The sequence below is a fragment of the Chlamydotis macqueenii genome, chromosome 15 (genome assembly GCF_036417535.1).
Source record: "Chlamydotis macqueenii isolate bChlMac1 chromosome 15, bChlMac1.mat, whole genome shotgun sequence".
Lineage (NCBI taxonomy): Eukaryota > Metazoa > Chordata > Aves > Otidiformes > Otididae > Chlamydotis > Chlamydotis macqueenii.
The window spans coordinates 7,960,224-7,975,452 of NC_141570.1; the positions used below are offsets into that span (position 1 = coordinate 7,960,224).

The 15,229-nt window shown below is 38.2% G+C and overlaps 1 protein-coding gene and 1 pseudogene across 1 annotated transcript; both read left to right on the forward strand.

Moving 5' to 3' along the window:
* The first annotated feature begins 2,493 nt into the window (after positions 1-2,493).
* Positions 2,494-7,854, forward strand: LOC104475200 (parvalbumin, thymic). The gene is made up of 5 exons (XM_010116912.2): positions 2,494-2,583; positions 4,315-4,382; positions 5,185-5,317; positions 5,585-5,694; positions 6,984-7,854. Exons 2-5 carry the CDS (start codon positions 4,322-4,324, stop codon positions 7,007-7,009), a joined length of 330 nt encoding a protein of 109 aa, XP_010115214.2. The 5' UTR covers positions 2,494-2,583; positions 4,315-4,321; the 3' UTR covers positions 7,010-7,854.
* A 4,884-nt stretch (positions 7,855-12,738) lies between these two features.
* LOC104476962 (parvalbumin beta-like) lies at positions 12,739-15,014 on the forward strand (annotated as a pseudogene).
* The last annotated feature ends 215 nt before the right edge of the window (positions 15,015-15,229 follow it).

Consider the following 15,229-nt stretch of genomic DNA (forward strand, 5'->3'; position numbering starts at 1 on the left):
CTTACTTTTTATTACTTCCCCTGTTCCACTCCCTGCCAAGCTGGATGGCAGCTGAAAAGTTACTAGCAGTATTTGATTTAAGAAAGTAAAAATGACCAGACAGATGTTTTTGCAATCTCTAAGGTAGAGCTTGAAAATAAAATGGTTGTAAATAGAGTTACATGATCCTTGTGCATTTCATCCTGCCAGCCCGTGCACATGTTCTGGATCTCTAGTGCCTCCAATCTCACTGCAGAAGTGGCTCCAAAATTTGCTGGAGTCTGAATGCAGCTCAACAGACTAAAGCCATAAATCATTTGACGTTCATGCGTTAACCTCAAAATTTCAGAGAACAGAAGTCTCTTAGGAAACAAAGCACACTTTTAAAGACTGCAGCCTGATGTGATTCATAGCCAAAAGTTCAAACTAATGGCAACAGTCCACAGGCATTAAGGGAAATAACAGCAATCAATGCTATTTTTAAAGGGAAGAGTGGGGGCGAGGGGTTAACATATGTGGAATTAGCTCCAGGCAAAATGAGAAGCCATTGCATCTAAAATCAAATGCATTCTCTGAAATAGACACCAGAGCCCAAATTCCCATGTAGACTCCTGCAGTCCAAGAGTTTCAGCAGAATTTGGCCTTCCTCTTAACTTAGCTTCATTAGGTCATATCATGCCATCAGTTTTTATGTTGGACGCCCCACTTACTTCACATCAGTTGTTGGCACTATGTAGGCAATTTTCTGAATTGGAGGGGGAGAAAAGGGAAAGGAATTTTTTTCCCATGTAGCATAAAAGTCATTTATTAGAAGAGTTTGAGGGGGGAAAGTGATATTTGTATTCCTTCTACCAGATGTCACTAGTGGCAACAAGAGCCAGTATTAAATATCTATCCATCAAATGCTTCTTGAAATTTTTCAGCGTCAGCTGGTCAACAGCCCATTCAGAAAACTGGGAAAGCTGAAATCTTCCACAGCCACTCTTAATCAAAGGTTCTTCCGCGACAAGAATTATCTGTCTGAAACTTTTTCATGGAGGACAGACATGCAGAATTTGTAAAAAGAAAAAAAAAACCTGTGGCAATGATTTTTCTTATGTTTATATGCAGTAAGTGAAATAACACTCCCTCCACACACAGTATCTTTTGCAGTAGTCTTTTCTTGCGTTTTCATCAGCTGCTGTCAATGCTGGATGCACCAAGGTCTCGTACGTAGCACATTTGCCACTGTTTCTGCCTCACTAGGATTTACTAGTCATTGGCTTCAGTGCTTGGTTAGGTTTGCCTTCCATCTTAGAAGGAGATGCTTCTGAAAAAAGATGCCGTGATACTCTTTCTGACATTAAGACAGTCTCTGCACTGTCGCTTCTTACTGTGCCACCACCTCAAGCTGTGATGCCAATTGCACTGTCATCCCTTGCCAACCCTTACCCCTGGCCATAATGCCATCTTCTGCTGTCATCCTTATGACTTGTCTTTCACTGTTCTGCTGCCTCAAGCCACAAGTGAGATCCAAGCTGACAGGCTCCTCATGCAGTTAGGCTACGACGTTCACGAAAGAAAACTGAGATTATAAAATTGTTTCTACACTATTAAAAAAAAAAAAAAAGGTAACTAGCAAAAAAGAACACTCGGAAACAGTCCTGGGCAAAAAAAAAAATTTAAAAAATAATCACTCATCTAAAAAAGATGAGAAGGTAGGCTACAAAATTGCAAAGACACTCCTCACATATTGTTCCCTGCAGTGAGGCTGCTATTGAAATTTTTCTCTCTATTCTGAAAGCAAAGATCTTTCATGTAGGGCTCAGGGGCTTTTGTCTCAGAGACAGCTGGGTAGATCGCAACCCCTTTGCTTCATACATATGCGACTAAACAGGATGTCGGAACCTTGCAGAATTCTAAGATTTTCTCTGGAAACATATCAGATGAAATACCCTCCCCCAACCAACTGTTCTGATGGATTGACATAATATTATTTTACCTCCTGTAGCAACAAATTCACTGTGTGGGTTTTTTTTCAAAACAACAACATACCAGACATTCTGGCGACAACATGACTATTAATTTTCCCTAAATGGTTTGCTACACAAACAATATTTAAACAGGGTATTTTGAATTTTTTATTGGTGCTCTAATTATGAAACTATCACATGTAGTATCTACAGATAAGATAAAAAGTTATCACCTTTAAACATTCAAGGCATCTCTTCAGAAGTTAGTTGTACTTCATTTCATTTGACTCCTCAGATCAAACATATCAGATAGTGGGGTTTTTTCCCTGCCCTACATCAGATGGAGAAGCTGGTATTTTCTGCTTAAATCACAAGAAATTTAATAGGGCTCTGTCCTTTTCGCCTATCTGTCCACTTATCTTGTTTCGTTTGCAAATATCATATGTATTCTCTTGAGATAAAAATAGTGCAAGATGATTAGTTAGGCGAGTTCATTTGACACCATTCCCGCTTCATGACGCTGAAATCTAGAATCTGTATATGGTATACAACTTAAAGTATATATATGCAAGCTCAGCTCTGCTGGAGACACACAGCAAGTACGTTCCTCCCCACCAGATTGCCTCCTTATCCAGCGAAGAAGACCACAAAGGTAAGCGGATTAGATCCTCTGCTTTCAGAAAAAAAACCACAAAAGCAAAATGCTCTCTAAACGGGAAGCGCCTATGCAATTAAAATGTCTATTCTTATATCAGCTTCCAGTATGTTGTGTCTTTACAAGCTAAAATAGAATAGAATCAGCATTCAGATCACAGGATGAAAAAAGACAGGAGCGATGCCCCTTGTAAAAAATGCTGCGATTTTTAGGTTTTCCTTCAACTCTTCCCCATTTTTAATCCTGTCAGCAGTGAGAATTAGGTGAATGGCAGAGCTCCAAATTATCTTGTCTAGTGCTGAGAGGGGGAAGTACTTTGCACAAGAAGCCACTGGGACAAAATAATTGCTAGCAAAACAGAAGCAACTCACCTGCCTTAGCTGGAGAAGTACTCACTGCCAGCAGCATGAATTTGTCCCATTGTCTCCTTACACCTGAGATACTCAGAAAGGGACTGAAATGATTGATAATTTCCCCTGCTGCAAACTGACAGGTACAGAGGCTGCCATTTCATATTTTAGGCAAAGTTTAAACCTGTGTGTGGACCTCAAACCAGCACACAGACTATAAATGGATAGCAGCATTGGTCTCCCTCTCATGAATGCTGCTTTCCATGCTTAGACAGGAAGAATGATGTTGTTGAAGATCAGTTAGGCGTTCATGAAAAGGTATTTCTGTTCTGTCGTGGCTGAAGAGAACCTGAAGCTACTTTACAGTAATGTCGCAAGTTTTAAACTGTAACCAGTCTTCAGTGGTGTGTGCAATTTACCAAACTGTAAATGCATTGATGCTATGTTCACACTAAAAAAATAACTAGAAATTCAGGCCTTGTAGCATTTTCCTAAGTGATATATATTACATCGCAAACTATTGCAGCTGTTGGTGGCTGAATGGGACAAAGAGTACTTCTGTCAAATGCTGCTGTGTCAGAAGAAAATGTCTCCTCCACTCTCCTAGGAATGAATATTAAGTCTCAATACTTCTGTTCTAAGCACATCAATATACCAAAATTACAAATTCTGGATAAAAATCTGGTTTATTATCACCTGGATTGAATTTAAAAAAAAACCCCACAACATACTTAAGAAAACTTTTTTATAAAGGTATCATGAAATGTAGACTTTTAATGATGCAGCAGCCTAGCAAGCCAAATTTATACAGTAGTTATATTTACTAACAACTAAACAAAGGAGGACTTTACAAATGTAGATTTCTTTGAAATTAGTAAAATTATTATTACTTATTCTACACTATTATTTCATTCTTTGAAAAGACAACTACATTTATTGATAATAATACTAGATTTTTAAAATTCCAGCTACATTTATTCCAGATAAAGTTCTACGGGACATACTGAGCCTTATCTTTTATACATGCTGTAAATATATGCTGATTTTAATTGAGTAACAATCCACCTCCAGGGAAATCCACACAGAAGTCATGAAGTTTCATAGCACTAAGACACCTTTGATTCGCTCTCCCAGCGCAGTACAGGCATCAGATCATCCTGAAGCCCCACGCTCCCGCACGCAGAATTCCTCCCTCATTACCCAGCTTTAAGTGGAAGCACCTGCTGCAGACATCTGTTACAGTACGCTCCGCTTACAATTAGATGAATAATGTCTCCCCTATCATATACTGTCATAGCAGCAACTTCAAATAGAGCCATGAAAGAGGTAGAGGAGTCATTTTAATGACTAAGTAGCTCACATTTAATTTATTTTACAGTTCAACAATGGCCATCACTGACATCCTTTCTGCTAAAGACATTGAATCTGCTCTCTCCAGCTGCCAGGGTAAGGAATGGTCTCTCTCCAGCCAGAAGATGCATATCATTTTTATGTCTTAAGATGACATGCCTATCATTTTCCCCTTAGATTCCTTCCCCGTGAGGTCTCTTTCTAGCTACATTACAGTACAGCCCCTTGAATTGATAAAGTCTCACAAGTGGTTATTCGATGGGTAACATTCCCGAAAACACAGAGCAGCAATTAAAGGGCCACAGTTTCAATTATGGCTGGCTTAACTCTAAACTCTGTCAATTTTTAAACTGGTTAAAAACTTACATTTAAATAGTTAGCCTTTTCCTTCAAAATGTAAAAAAAAAAAGAAGCCTCAGCTTGCAGAATCAAAGTGTCATTTATAAAGTAAGGACCAGTCTCAGTTCTCTTAAAAGCGCCTCAGCAAGATCAAGTCAATTTTCCAAATGCTCCAAGAGCTAGTTTGAATGTTAATTACTTACTTTTCTACCAAATTCTTCACCAAAGTAAGGACTAAGTAAAAATAAAGTAAGAATTTTAGGAGTTGGTCTGTAAAGCACAGTTGCATCCTCTAAATATTTATTATTAATTGCATGTGACACATTGCATAAACCCTGCTTTAGCAGAATGTGCATTGTAGCAGAAAACTTCAAACTGGCTTAAAGGATATATGACCACATGCACAGAGTGCTTAAAAAAGGAAATTATCCACTGTATCGTCTTTTTTGCTGCACCAGCGAACAAGAGAAAGAGCAGCAGGCTGATGCTTAAGAAAAGGAATATATACAGCAGTAGCAACTTCAAGGGAAAATATTTTAACAACTTCTGTTTCTTCCAGCTGATGATTCCTTCAACTACAAGTCTTTCTTCTCCACGGTTGGTTTATCCAGCAAAACTCCTGATCAGATAAAGAAAGTTTTTGGAATCCTTGATCAGGACAAGAGCGGTTTCATCGAAGAAGAGGAACTTCAGTAAGTACTGTTCAGCTGCTGTATTTCTTTAAACAATGTAAACCTTTGAACTTGCTTGGTGTCCTATAAGAAACTTGCTGTTATTTTAAAAATAAAACACAATTCCTTGTCTTTCCTTGAATCTGTGTGGACTTCCTCAGACAATAAAAGCAGGCATTACCTTATGGGTTTTTTGGCATGGGTTTAAGGAAACCAGAAATACCAATATGCCAAGGACATTTCAGAGAATCAAACTCAAGCACAGTACTCTACCCTGCTCTATTTCAGGCTGTTTCTGAAGAATTTCTCTTCGAGTGCCAGAGTCCTCACGTCTGCGGAGACCAAGGCTTTTCTGGCTGCAGGTGACACCGATGGTGACGGCAAAATTGGAGTGGAAGGTAAGACTTTTGGGACTTTTTTGAAAATGCATGCATTTAGGGCTGAATTTAAACTGTGGCAAGAAGAACACATCCAAGTACTCTGGCCTGGTACTGACACTATTTTTATGCTAGCAAATACTCCTTTATTTTCATAGCTTTATTCCCACTTTGTCTCTGTTGCAGCAACAGCGCATTTAGGCCCAGAGTCAAGCCTGTTCTTCCAGTCAGTAATAACAGCTTTGGGGTGATCTCTGCCGGGTGTCTGATCCATAGACTCAATGTGCCAGACTTTTAAAGCATCCTGAACACCTATTCATTCTTTGAATTTCCATTTCGGCAGTGGATGCTCTGCACTTCTGGCCATATGACACTTTCATTTTTAAACACACTTCCACCTACATAAACTTATTTTTTCATCTACCCCTATCAAACATTGGCTAATATTACCGAGTGCTTAATTCAGTAATGTAGACTAAGACTGATTGTTTTTCAAGGCTAGAACTGCTGCAATGCAGCACAGAGTTTTGTGCTGGAGAATTATCTGGTAAGTGCAAATTTCACTGGGCAGTCATTCTACGAGAAACTAAATCAAATTCCTAAAGAAAACCTCACAGGGGTGATGTGAACTGCTCAGGATATTTCTTTCAGAAATCGCAGCAAAGGAAAATAGGACATTATGCATCATATATTAGAGATGAAGTCACTGAAAACAGGGCTGTCTCAGCTGAACTAGGACAGGTGGCAATAGCTCTAACAGACACACGTGCTAATCTTAGCCAGAGTTTGGGAGGAGAGAGAAATACACTGTTGGAGGAATTTGCTTTAGCAGCAGCTTTTGCAGCTTCTGTTTATGAGCTCCAAATAGGGCATTATATTATGCAAATCTCAGCCCTTAACCATTGAATCTCTCATTCTGAAATTCCGCCACTACTGATATTTTTTCTTTGGAATTACAAAACCAAAAAATCCCTCATATTGAAAGCTACAGACCTAATTCACTCTCTGCTTCCTTGACTATTATCAGAGTTTGTAATGAGTTAAAGACAGTTTACCTTTAACTCAGGATTTCCCACAAATATAAATTTACAGACGCACGCCTCCTCTCTGCACTTACTCTTTTTAAGGAGTGAAAAATCTGTTCCGCCTCCAGAATCTCAGTTTAGCAGTAGCTTGCACAGTGTTATAATAACTTTGGGAGCCCTCCATGGCTAGGAGTTTAAATAATTTTTATCTATCTTTTCTAAAGATGTTAAAAATCACTTTCATCAAGTTTTATTCCCTGCCTTTCTCATTTTCTTCCGTGACAGAATTCCAATCTCTGGTGAAGGCATAAACAGCATCAGACCAAAGGCAACCTTGGACTGACTCTTCCAATTACCTCGCCCAACAAGCACTTCGCACTCAGCATGTGTTTGTACATTTTTATATTGTTTTAAGCGTTAACAATTCCCCATACATCCAAGTTCACACACTGGATTGCCGAGAAATCTTGCAATGTACAGATGTTTTGGTCACATGGTATTGTTACATTTCCATTGTAAAGAAGGCACTTTGTGATTTTCAACCACTCATCATGTTGAAATTGTGGCTGGAAGAGGGGAAGAAGAAAAAAAGAAACAACTTAGGGGGGAAAAAGTTGCTTTTGAAATTTTAAGTTTTCCATCCTCATACTTGACCATGCTGACTCACCAGATACAGTTTTGATTATCTTAAACAATATTACATATTTTAAGGCTTAACTGTACTGATTTCATTGAGTTTTATTTCTGCTTATTCTATGATCCTTGAGGAAAAGCAATGCTAACAAGATAGCTACAAATAATTTGTATTAAGTCCCAATCCTGACAACATGAGAAAAAAATTAAGAGAAGTTCAATACATAGCTCAAAGCATGGAATAAGGTTGTGGGTAATTTTACAAAATTAAGTACTAGGCTACAGCATGTATCATCAGAAAGTGTTTATGACCTAAAATGTAACTCTCCCTTAAGAAGATTTATCCTTCATGAAATCTAAGGCGGCTGTGAGACAGAGGAGAAGGGTCTAATCCCAACTCTGACACTGTCACAAGTCGCAGTCCCCCGACAAGATGGGCCACAGGCCTGGAGGTTTTTCTGTGAATCATTAACATGTTGCTTATTATCTCTTAATATGTACAAACCAATAACACTTTGCCACATTTATGAATTTCTGTGTTTCCTACAGATGAAACAACAGCCAGTCATGCCCTTTGAGTACCTTAAAGCTCTGTTACATTGCTAAATAATGGCCATTACTCAATTCTTTCATTTATTATAATGAATAATCCTCTATATAATCCATAATATTAGCAATTTTCTTGGGTCTGAAAACTACTAAGAACTAGTCTTTCCTTTGGTAAGTGTCTTACAGGATTTAGAGCTAGTTATAGCATTGTCTTCATTAATGGACAAAGTAAATAATGTTCATGGTTAAATGCAGAGCTCAACAGACTGAGTAGATGTCGAGCATTTCTGGCTGAGCGGGTTGGAAATTTCCCCACCAACATTTAGTTGATTCCTTTCCCAGCTACCATGACGTGGTTCCAGTTCATAAGAGACTGTCATTTTAATACACCCTGCTGAAACTGGATGATAATTATAACATAATTTGGCAGCTGTTTCGAAGAAGAGCAGAAACAAAGCCTTCTGCAACTTTTATGTAACATTCAATGTCGGCATTTCCGTGAATTGCAAGATGATTATGTGAGGCAAGCACAGCTCACTCATACTCGGGCATGCAAGAGAACTGTTCAGCAGATTTAAGATGGCTAATGCAAAAGAGGAATTCTAGCAATCAGACTCACTGAAGCCTTGGCAGAATTATAATGAATATAAATCCTAATTCTATCCCCACCGCCTTTGATGTTAAATCTGGGCTTAAATTATAGCTGCTGTTAATTGCAGCACTGAAATATTTTGCATAATGATGAGACTCTGTTGTTTCCTTTTACCTTATTCATTTTCCTATCTGCTGAAGAAAAAAATTTCACAGCAAGCCAGATCTGCAGCAATGTACAGATTTTATATATACATTAGCTCTTCACACTGCTGATCACTAAAATATCATGTCACTAGTTCACAACCAGATGGCACACACAATACCGTAAATAACAGACCTGATACTGCATTCCTTGCACATCTGAAAGTCTCCTGTGGAATGCAAGTAATGCAAGACCACATAGGAGCCTATCCCGTATTTCAGAGATGCTAAACAACTGCACATCACTGCCTTCTGTTGCCACAAGGGGGAAATAAGTACTTCTGAGAATCAGGCAATTCTTGTCTATGTTGCAACTTCAAGTAAAAATTTTTATTTGTTTATGAGAAAATCCATTCTACTTAAAATAGTAACTCGTGCCAAGAAGATGAGTTTCAAGTCTTATTAAAACCATCCAGCCATTTCATTAGAAGGAGTTACAATAAAACTCTAAAAAGTCCCCAATTTCAAAAAAAAGTGCATAGACTGCTCTGCAAGAACAACATCTAATCCCTATTAAGTCTTCTGTTGGCACTAGGATCCAGGTTTTGAGAGCTAACCAAACCAGAAGAGAGTATTTTCCACCTAAAGGAAACAAAATCCAAAAATTTAAAGTTTTCTTGGAAGGTTCATGTCAATGAATTTAAGTTCAGCCAGTGGCAGCCTTCAGTTTTCTTAGGGAATAGCATGGAGTGTTCTCCGAACTTGACAACATCATTGCAGTAGAGGAAACCTTTGATTGCAGGATGTCTATGTGGATGCCCTCTGAAGTAGTAAACAGACAAATGGTGATTATCACAATGTTTCCACTATTAAGGTATCGAATCACAGAGTGATTCATGCTGGAAAGGATCTCTGGATAAAACCTCCTAGTATTTAGTGGAAGCTGGCTGTCTCCTAACTTCATGTTCCTTTGGAAATCCCAACCTAGAGCCATTTGTAAACTTCAGATTAAATTTCAGCTTCCCAACTGTTTGAAATCTCACAGTCATCTTCTAACAAGTAACAGAGCACAGAAAGGGCAAGGGGATGTCAGAACATTCATTGCACACATGGACTGGTAAAGTTTCTTCTTTGAGTTAGCAGTCAGCCCTTGTGGAAAATCCTTGATGCAGCATCATCAGAGGTGTCTGGAGCTCTTCACACAAACAGTGTGGGCAGAGGGGGCCAAGGCTGGATTCATTTCCTGGAATCAGTTACTGAAATACATACACCTTGATTAAATCTCTGAACAGACATGTACCTAACATCTTCATACTTAATTGTTCATGTATTTTAAAACATTTTCATAAGCAGACGCTGTGGAATATGAACTAATTTCAAGTGTCCACATTTTATAAAACTTAGTTTCCATATGACTTTTGCTTGCAAGCACAGAAAGACACCATTACATTGGTCTGGACTTCCTTGTACACCTTCTGTACCGAAGGCCTATAGAGGGATATGTCTGCTCTCTAACTTCTGATTTGCTTATCAGCATGTGCTAAACTAATGAAAACAATAAAATCAGAGTTTTTTATATCAAGCTCCAGAAAATAAAATCATATCACTACATTGGTTAAAATACGAAAATAAGGTACCCCTAGACAATCCCTTCCCCTGCAGCTACAACGACATCATTGACCCTGAGTTCAAAGGAGAACTTATGTCGAAGTACAACACGCAAACACTTGACTCAAAGGGAATCACATCAGTTTCATCACAACTAGATACCAATCCGTTGGTATTTCCTAGATGCTTTCTGCTCTAACTCCCAGGCTTCCAGAACAAACTGATCTTATATTTGCAATGAGCTCCCTGACAGACTGCAATATTTAGCTAGCATAAAAATAAACACTGTAAAATCTGGTTTTCTTAGACAGATGAAATAATCTGTTCTCCTAACTGTCACTAAAGGAAAGTCCTCTGGAATTATTTCTGAGTTTTCAATTTAGTCTGTTTATATTCCAGTCTTTTGAGTGGTTTGGTAGACTAGACTTTTTTTTCTTTTAAATATCTGTTCCTTCCTCTCTCTTCCTCGTTTATGAACGCCCACCTACGAACCCGTTCTCACTCGCAGTTCCTCGGTTCTCCTCACCCAGAGCGGTCCCGGAGAGAGCTCACGGCTGGACTTGAGCGTCTCCGGTGCCACCTACAGGCAAGCGCCGGTTTGCCACAGAAATACTCAAAAACTTTTATCGATACATGTTTTGCAATCTCTTTGTGGTCTTCTCACAAGGATTATTTCTTGATTGTTCAGTAATTGCAACACAATTACCAGATCTTCTGTGATCCCAGGCCACACTCTCAAGCATTTCCAAGGAATGTGAATCAAAGGTAAAGCTAGATCCCCACATGGAAAGACCGGATCATTTAGTTTACATATCCACCAGTTCAGGATAAAATGCCTTTAAAAGTAACTTGCTCAGTTGATCTTATATGGACCAGAAACTTTGCTTTCACAATGTTCAATTCACCATACAGCATGGGTTTAGAATAATACAGTCAAGTGCTTCTCCTAAGCCGCCTTCTCTTGAAGAAATGATCAAGGAAACTAAGACGTGCAAGATGAAGTTTTGTCTGTATTTTCATGCATATAATTCTTGAAAGAAAAGATAGCAGCTTTATCTTATATTGACCAAGTGTTAAGCTTATTTTAAATGTAATGGTATTACTCAAATATTATTAAAACCTACAATGCTACTCCGTGCACATCTATCTACGTGTGGGTGTGAAACGTTCTCACAATGGCATTTCACGCAATTAGCCAATTTCGGCCATGCTCAAGGCCATTGAGTTCCAACAGATTTAATGAGGTAGCCGAGCAGAGGATCCTGTTAATAACCAGTATGAGAAAAGCTGCAACTTGAGCTTAGCTACTGTTTGAATCCTTGCAGAAGTTTATTTTTTCAGTACCAACGAACCAAATATCACAGATTTCAGTGCTCAGTGTCACTCCATACCACGAATTGATGCATACTCCTGTGTGCTGCTGAACAACTGACAACCTTAATTCTATAAATGGACAAATAATTTATTATGATGATTTAAAATGCGCACCATGCGATGAATTAATACCAAGCAAATGTCTTCAACATTAGACTTAAGGTACACATTTCAGTAATTGAGTAACCAAAGCTTATGTATCAGCTTATTAAAAATACTTTGGGCGATTTAAAATTAGAAGTGTTATCTGTGAGATTCTACTTGTACGTTAGATAGATCTATTACAAATGTATCAGTATTAGTATTATTTGAAAAATGCTAGGGCGATTGCAGAAGTAATGTTTCATGGATAATTGCTATCAGGATCAAGCCCTTAAAAATCAAAGCCTACCATGAAGATGTCCATTTGTAGCTACCATTTAAGCGTTTTTAAAGAAATATTCACAGATCAAAAATCATTCACTAGACTAAAAATAGGTGCAAGCTGAGAGGATTTACTTTGTATGACACTAAACCTTATATATTGTCTAAAACACCACACACATTCCTTTGGGATATAAATATCAATCTGATTAGCTAGCAGGTCTTGTCAGCCACAGTAACTTATCCCCTGGGGTATCTGAGCCACCACGTGGCTCTAGGACTTCTGTAAAAGGTCAAGAGGACTTAACTAAGGTCTATGTAAGTCATTATCTCTGTCATTTGAAAAAGAATTAAGTCAAGAAGACTCTACAGATCTTTTACCTTTTTTTCTGTTCTTGGCTTGGAGAAAACTAAGTGGCAAGGTGAGTTCAATCTTTTCTCTGGAGCTTTTGAAGACATCACAATAATCCACACCAAAAAATGGAAATAACCAAAGATCCCAAAATGCTGTGCAGTTCTACAAATACGTTCAGTTTAGTCCTCAGCCTAGGCACCTGAAGACTTAACTAGAGATAACAGATGCACTACCTGTATCTGAACTAAAGGATGGAACAGTTAGCTCCTGCTAGGCAGCTTCCCTAGTTTCACCTGGGACTTCAGTCGCAACTGCCCCACTAATCAAACCTGGCTGTCCTCATGGCGCAGCATCAAAGGCTGATAGAGCAAGATCAATATGAACTCTACCCAATATTATTTTTCATTTTACAGTAGCTTTGACATGGCTCTTGCTGGTATCCTGACAGAAGCTGAAATTGCTGCTGGTCTACAGAGCAGTCAAGGTAACATTTATGTTTTAAATTTGGCTTTTCAGTTCATCCATCGAATTCCTTTGTCCTCACTACCCCACTGACCCAATTCCAATGAAAACAGAAAAGCTGAAAAGATGAACTAGACAGTACAACATTGATTTTCTCCCCAGGGTATATGGTTAAGATGCTCTTGTTATGTTTGTCTGCTAATTACAGCTTTCATTGTTCTATCAAAAAGAGAAAAAGGAGGTAAGATAATGGAACAGATGCAAGTTTTAATCTTTGCCAGCCAAGGTAAAAGCACCCATCATCACTTGTGCATTGGAGCAGATTCAGGCATGAAAAAATCCAGAGGCTGAAACCCTGTTTTTTTTCAGATAATAAGAATAAAACTCCCAGTGATTACAATAAAAGCACTATTTTTATCATAAAGTTATGTGAGTTTATGTTTGAGTGAAATATCTACTTACAAATGTGTGTTCTTGCATGATGAAGACCACAGTCAATATTTACCTTCCAAGGTTTGAGAGATCATTGATGGAAAAATCCCTTTAATCTAAAATAAACTCAGGAAAATCAAAGATTGTTGACTGGGGTTTGTAATGACCCTCACTGTACCGCAGAATAGTTAGTTGCTTTTTGATCAAAAAGCTTTTTTTTTTCACAGATCTTTAACTACTTTTCTTCATCTCTTCCTGCTTATTTCAGCTGCTGATTCATTCGACTACAAAACCTTTTTTGTCAAAGTGGGTCTCAACTCAAGTCCAAAGACTAGCTCACCAGTCTTCTGAATTCTTGACCAGGACAGGAGTGGCTTTATTGAGGAAGATGAACTGAAGTACATAAATTAAAAAATTAGTTACCAACAAGCTTGTGTTTTATTGTCTATCAGAAGTACTCCCTTTCCTTCTGTCTCTTTGGATGAGAGACAATCTTATCTGCATGTGTGCGTACGCACGTGCGTGTGCTTGTGCTGAAAGAGATGCACGACAAATAACAAAGGAACGGCTGGATCACAATGAGAAAACACTCTGATAGCACTGAAAATACTTGTTTCATGTAGGGATAACTGACAGACTGTGAAGATAAAAATAACAGTTCTGCCACAGTTTGCTTTTTTTTATTGCAAGATTTTTTACAGGACTGAATTCAAAGGACTGTTTCTCTCGTCGTTCTATCACATTAAGTCTACCTTCCAGATCACATTCATCTAACTTTGAAGTTAAAAAATAAGGTTAGAAAAATTCTTGCCACTCTTAAGAGTCTACATTGTCAGAGAAAAGAAGGAAGATAACACAGAAGGGAAGATGAATCCTGCCACTAGGGAGTTAGCTTTAATTTTGCCTTTTTAATCCAATGGAACCAAAATGCCATCCAGGATTTTTACATGTTGTGATGCAACACTCTCTTCCTTTCTTACCCATATTATCACTGAACTTAAGAGGAAGTTTTGCCATTGGATTCAAAATTATTTACAAAGAGATTTTGAAATAGTCGCAAGAATTGAATCACACTTGGAATTTTACAGTAACAATTTTTTTTTTTACAATCACCAAGAAGAAATTCTAAATGCTACTGAGTATGTCTCACTCAATTGTCCTCTCACCTTTAATATTTTCCCGCCAAATTTCTCAGCCAGTGCTAGAGCTTTGACTGATGCTGAGACCAAGGCATTGTTGCCAGCAGGTGACAGTGATGGAGATGGTAAAATTGGAGTATATGGTAAGATCACCTTTATTAAACAGATTAATGTCTGCCACTGAGACTTTGTAATGGCTAGCTCCAGGCAGCTGCCCTGCTCCATACGCTGGATGTTACGGATCGAATTCTAAGGTGCTCAGATCTGCTCTGTACTCCAGAGAGGATTTAACAGAGCAGCCAGTCTATAGTCTGCCCTTGGCTACAGGTAGTCAGTCCCTTTTTTCATCTACAGAGATTTTTTCAGGACTGGAACCTAAACTGATATATTCATAAAATTTCAGTATATAATTTCATTGCTTTTTACTATTGAACTATTGTACAATGTGGCATTTAAATGCAGCATTCCCTTTGTCTTAAGTATCTGTTATTATGAGTATATAATGTGCTACCTTTAAGGAATGATTTTCAGAGGAAGTATCATTAGTTTCCCATTTTAACTCTAAAAATTCAGTACTTTTTTTTGACTGTGTGATTACAAAATGTGGTCCCATTTTATTATTCTTTTATTTATTTTTCAGAGTTTCAAGCCCTGGTCAAACATTAACAAGCAATCAAGATGAAGACCAAGATATCTGTGCCATAACCAATCTTTTCTACTGCAAGTCTAGTATTTATTTACACATCTTGTACCCTGGGAGGTCATTAACAATTGCTGGCAAGTGATTTCATATTGCTAGAAACCATTTGAAGCAGTGCAAGCACTACTCAAACTATGTTCCCCAATTATTTAAGCAGAAGGTCTTTATACCACCGGGAGAC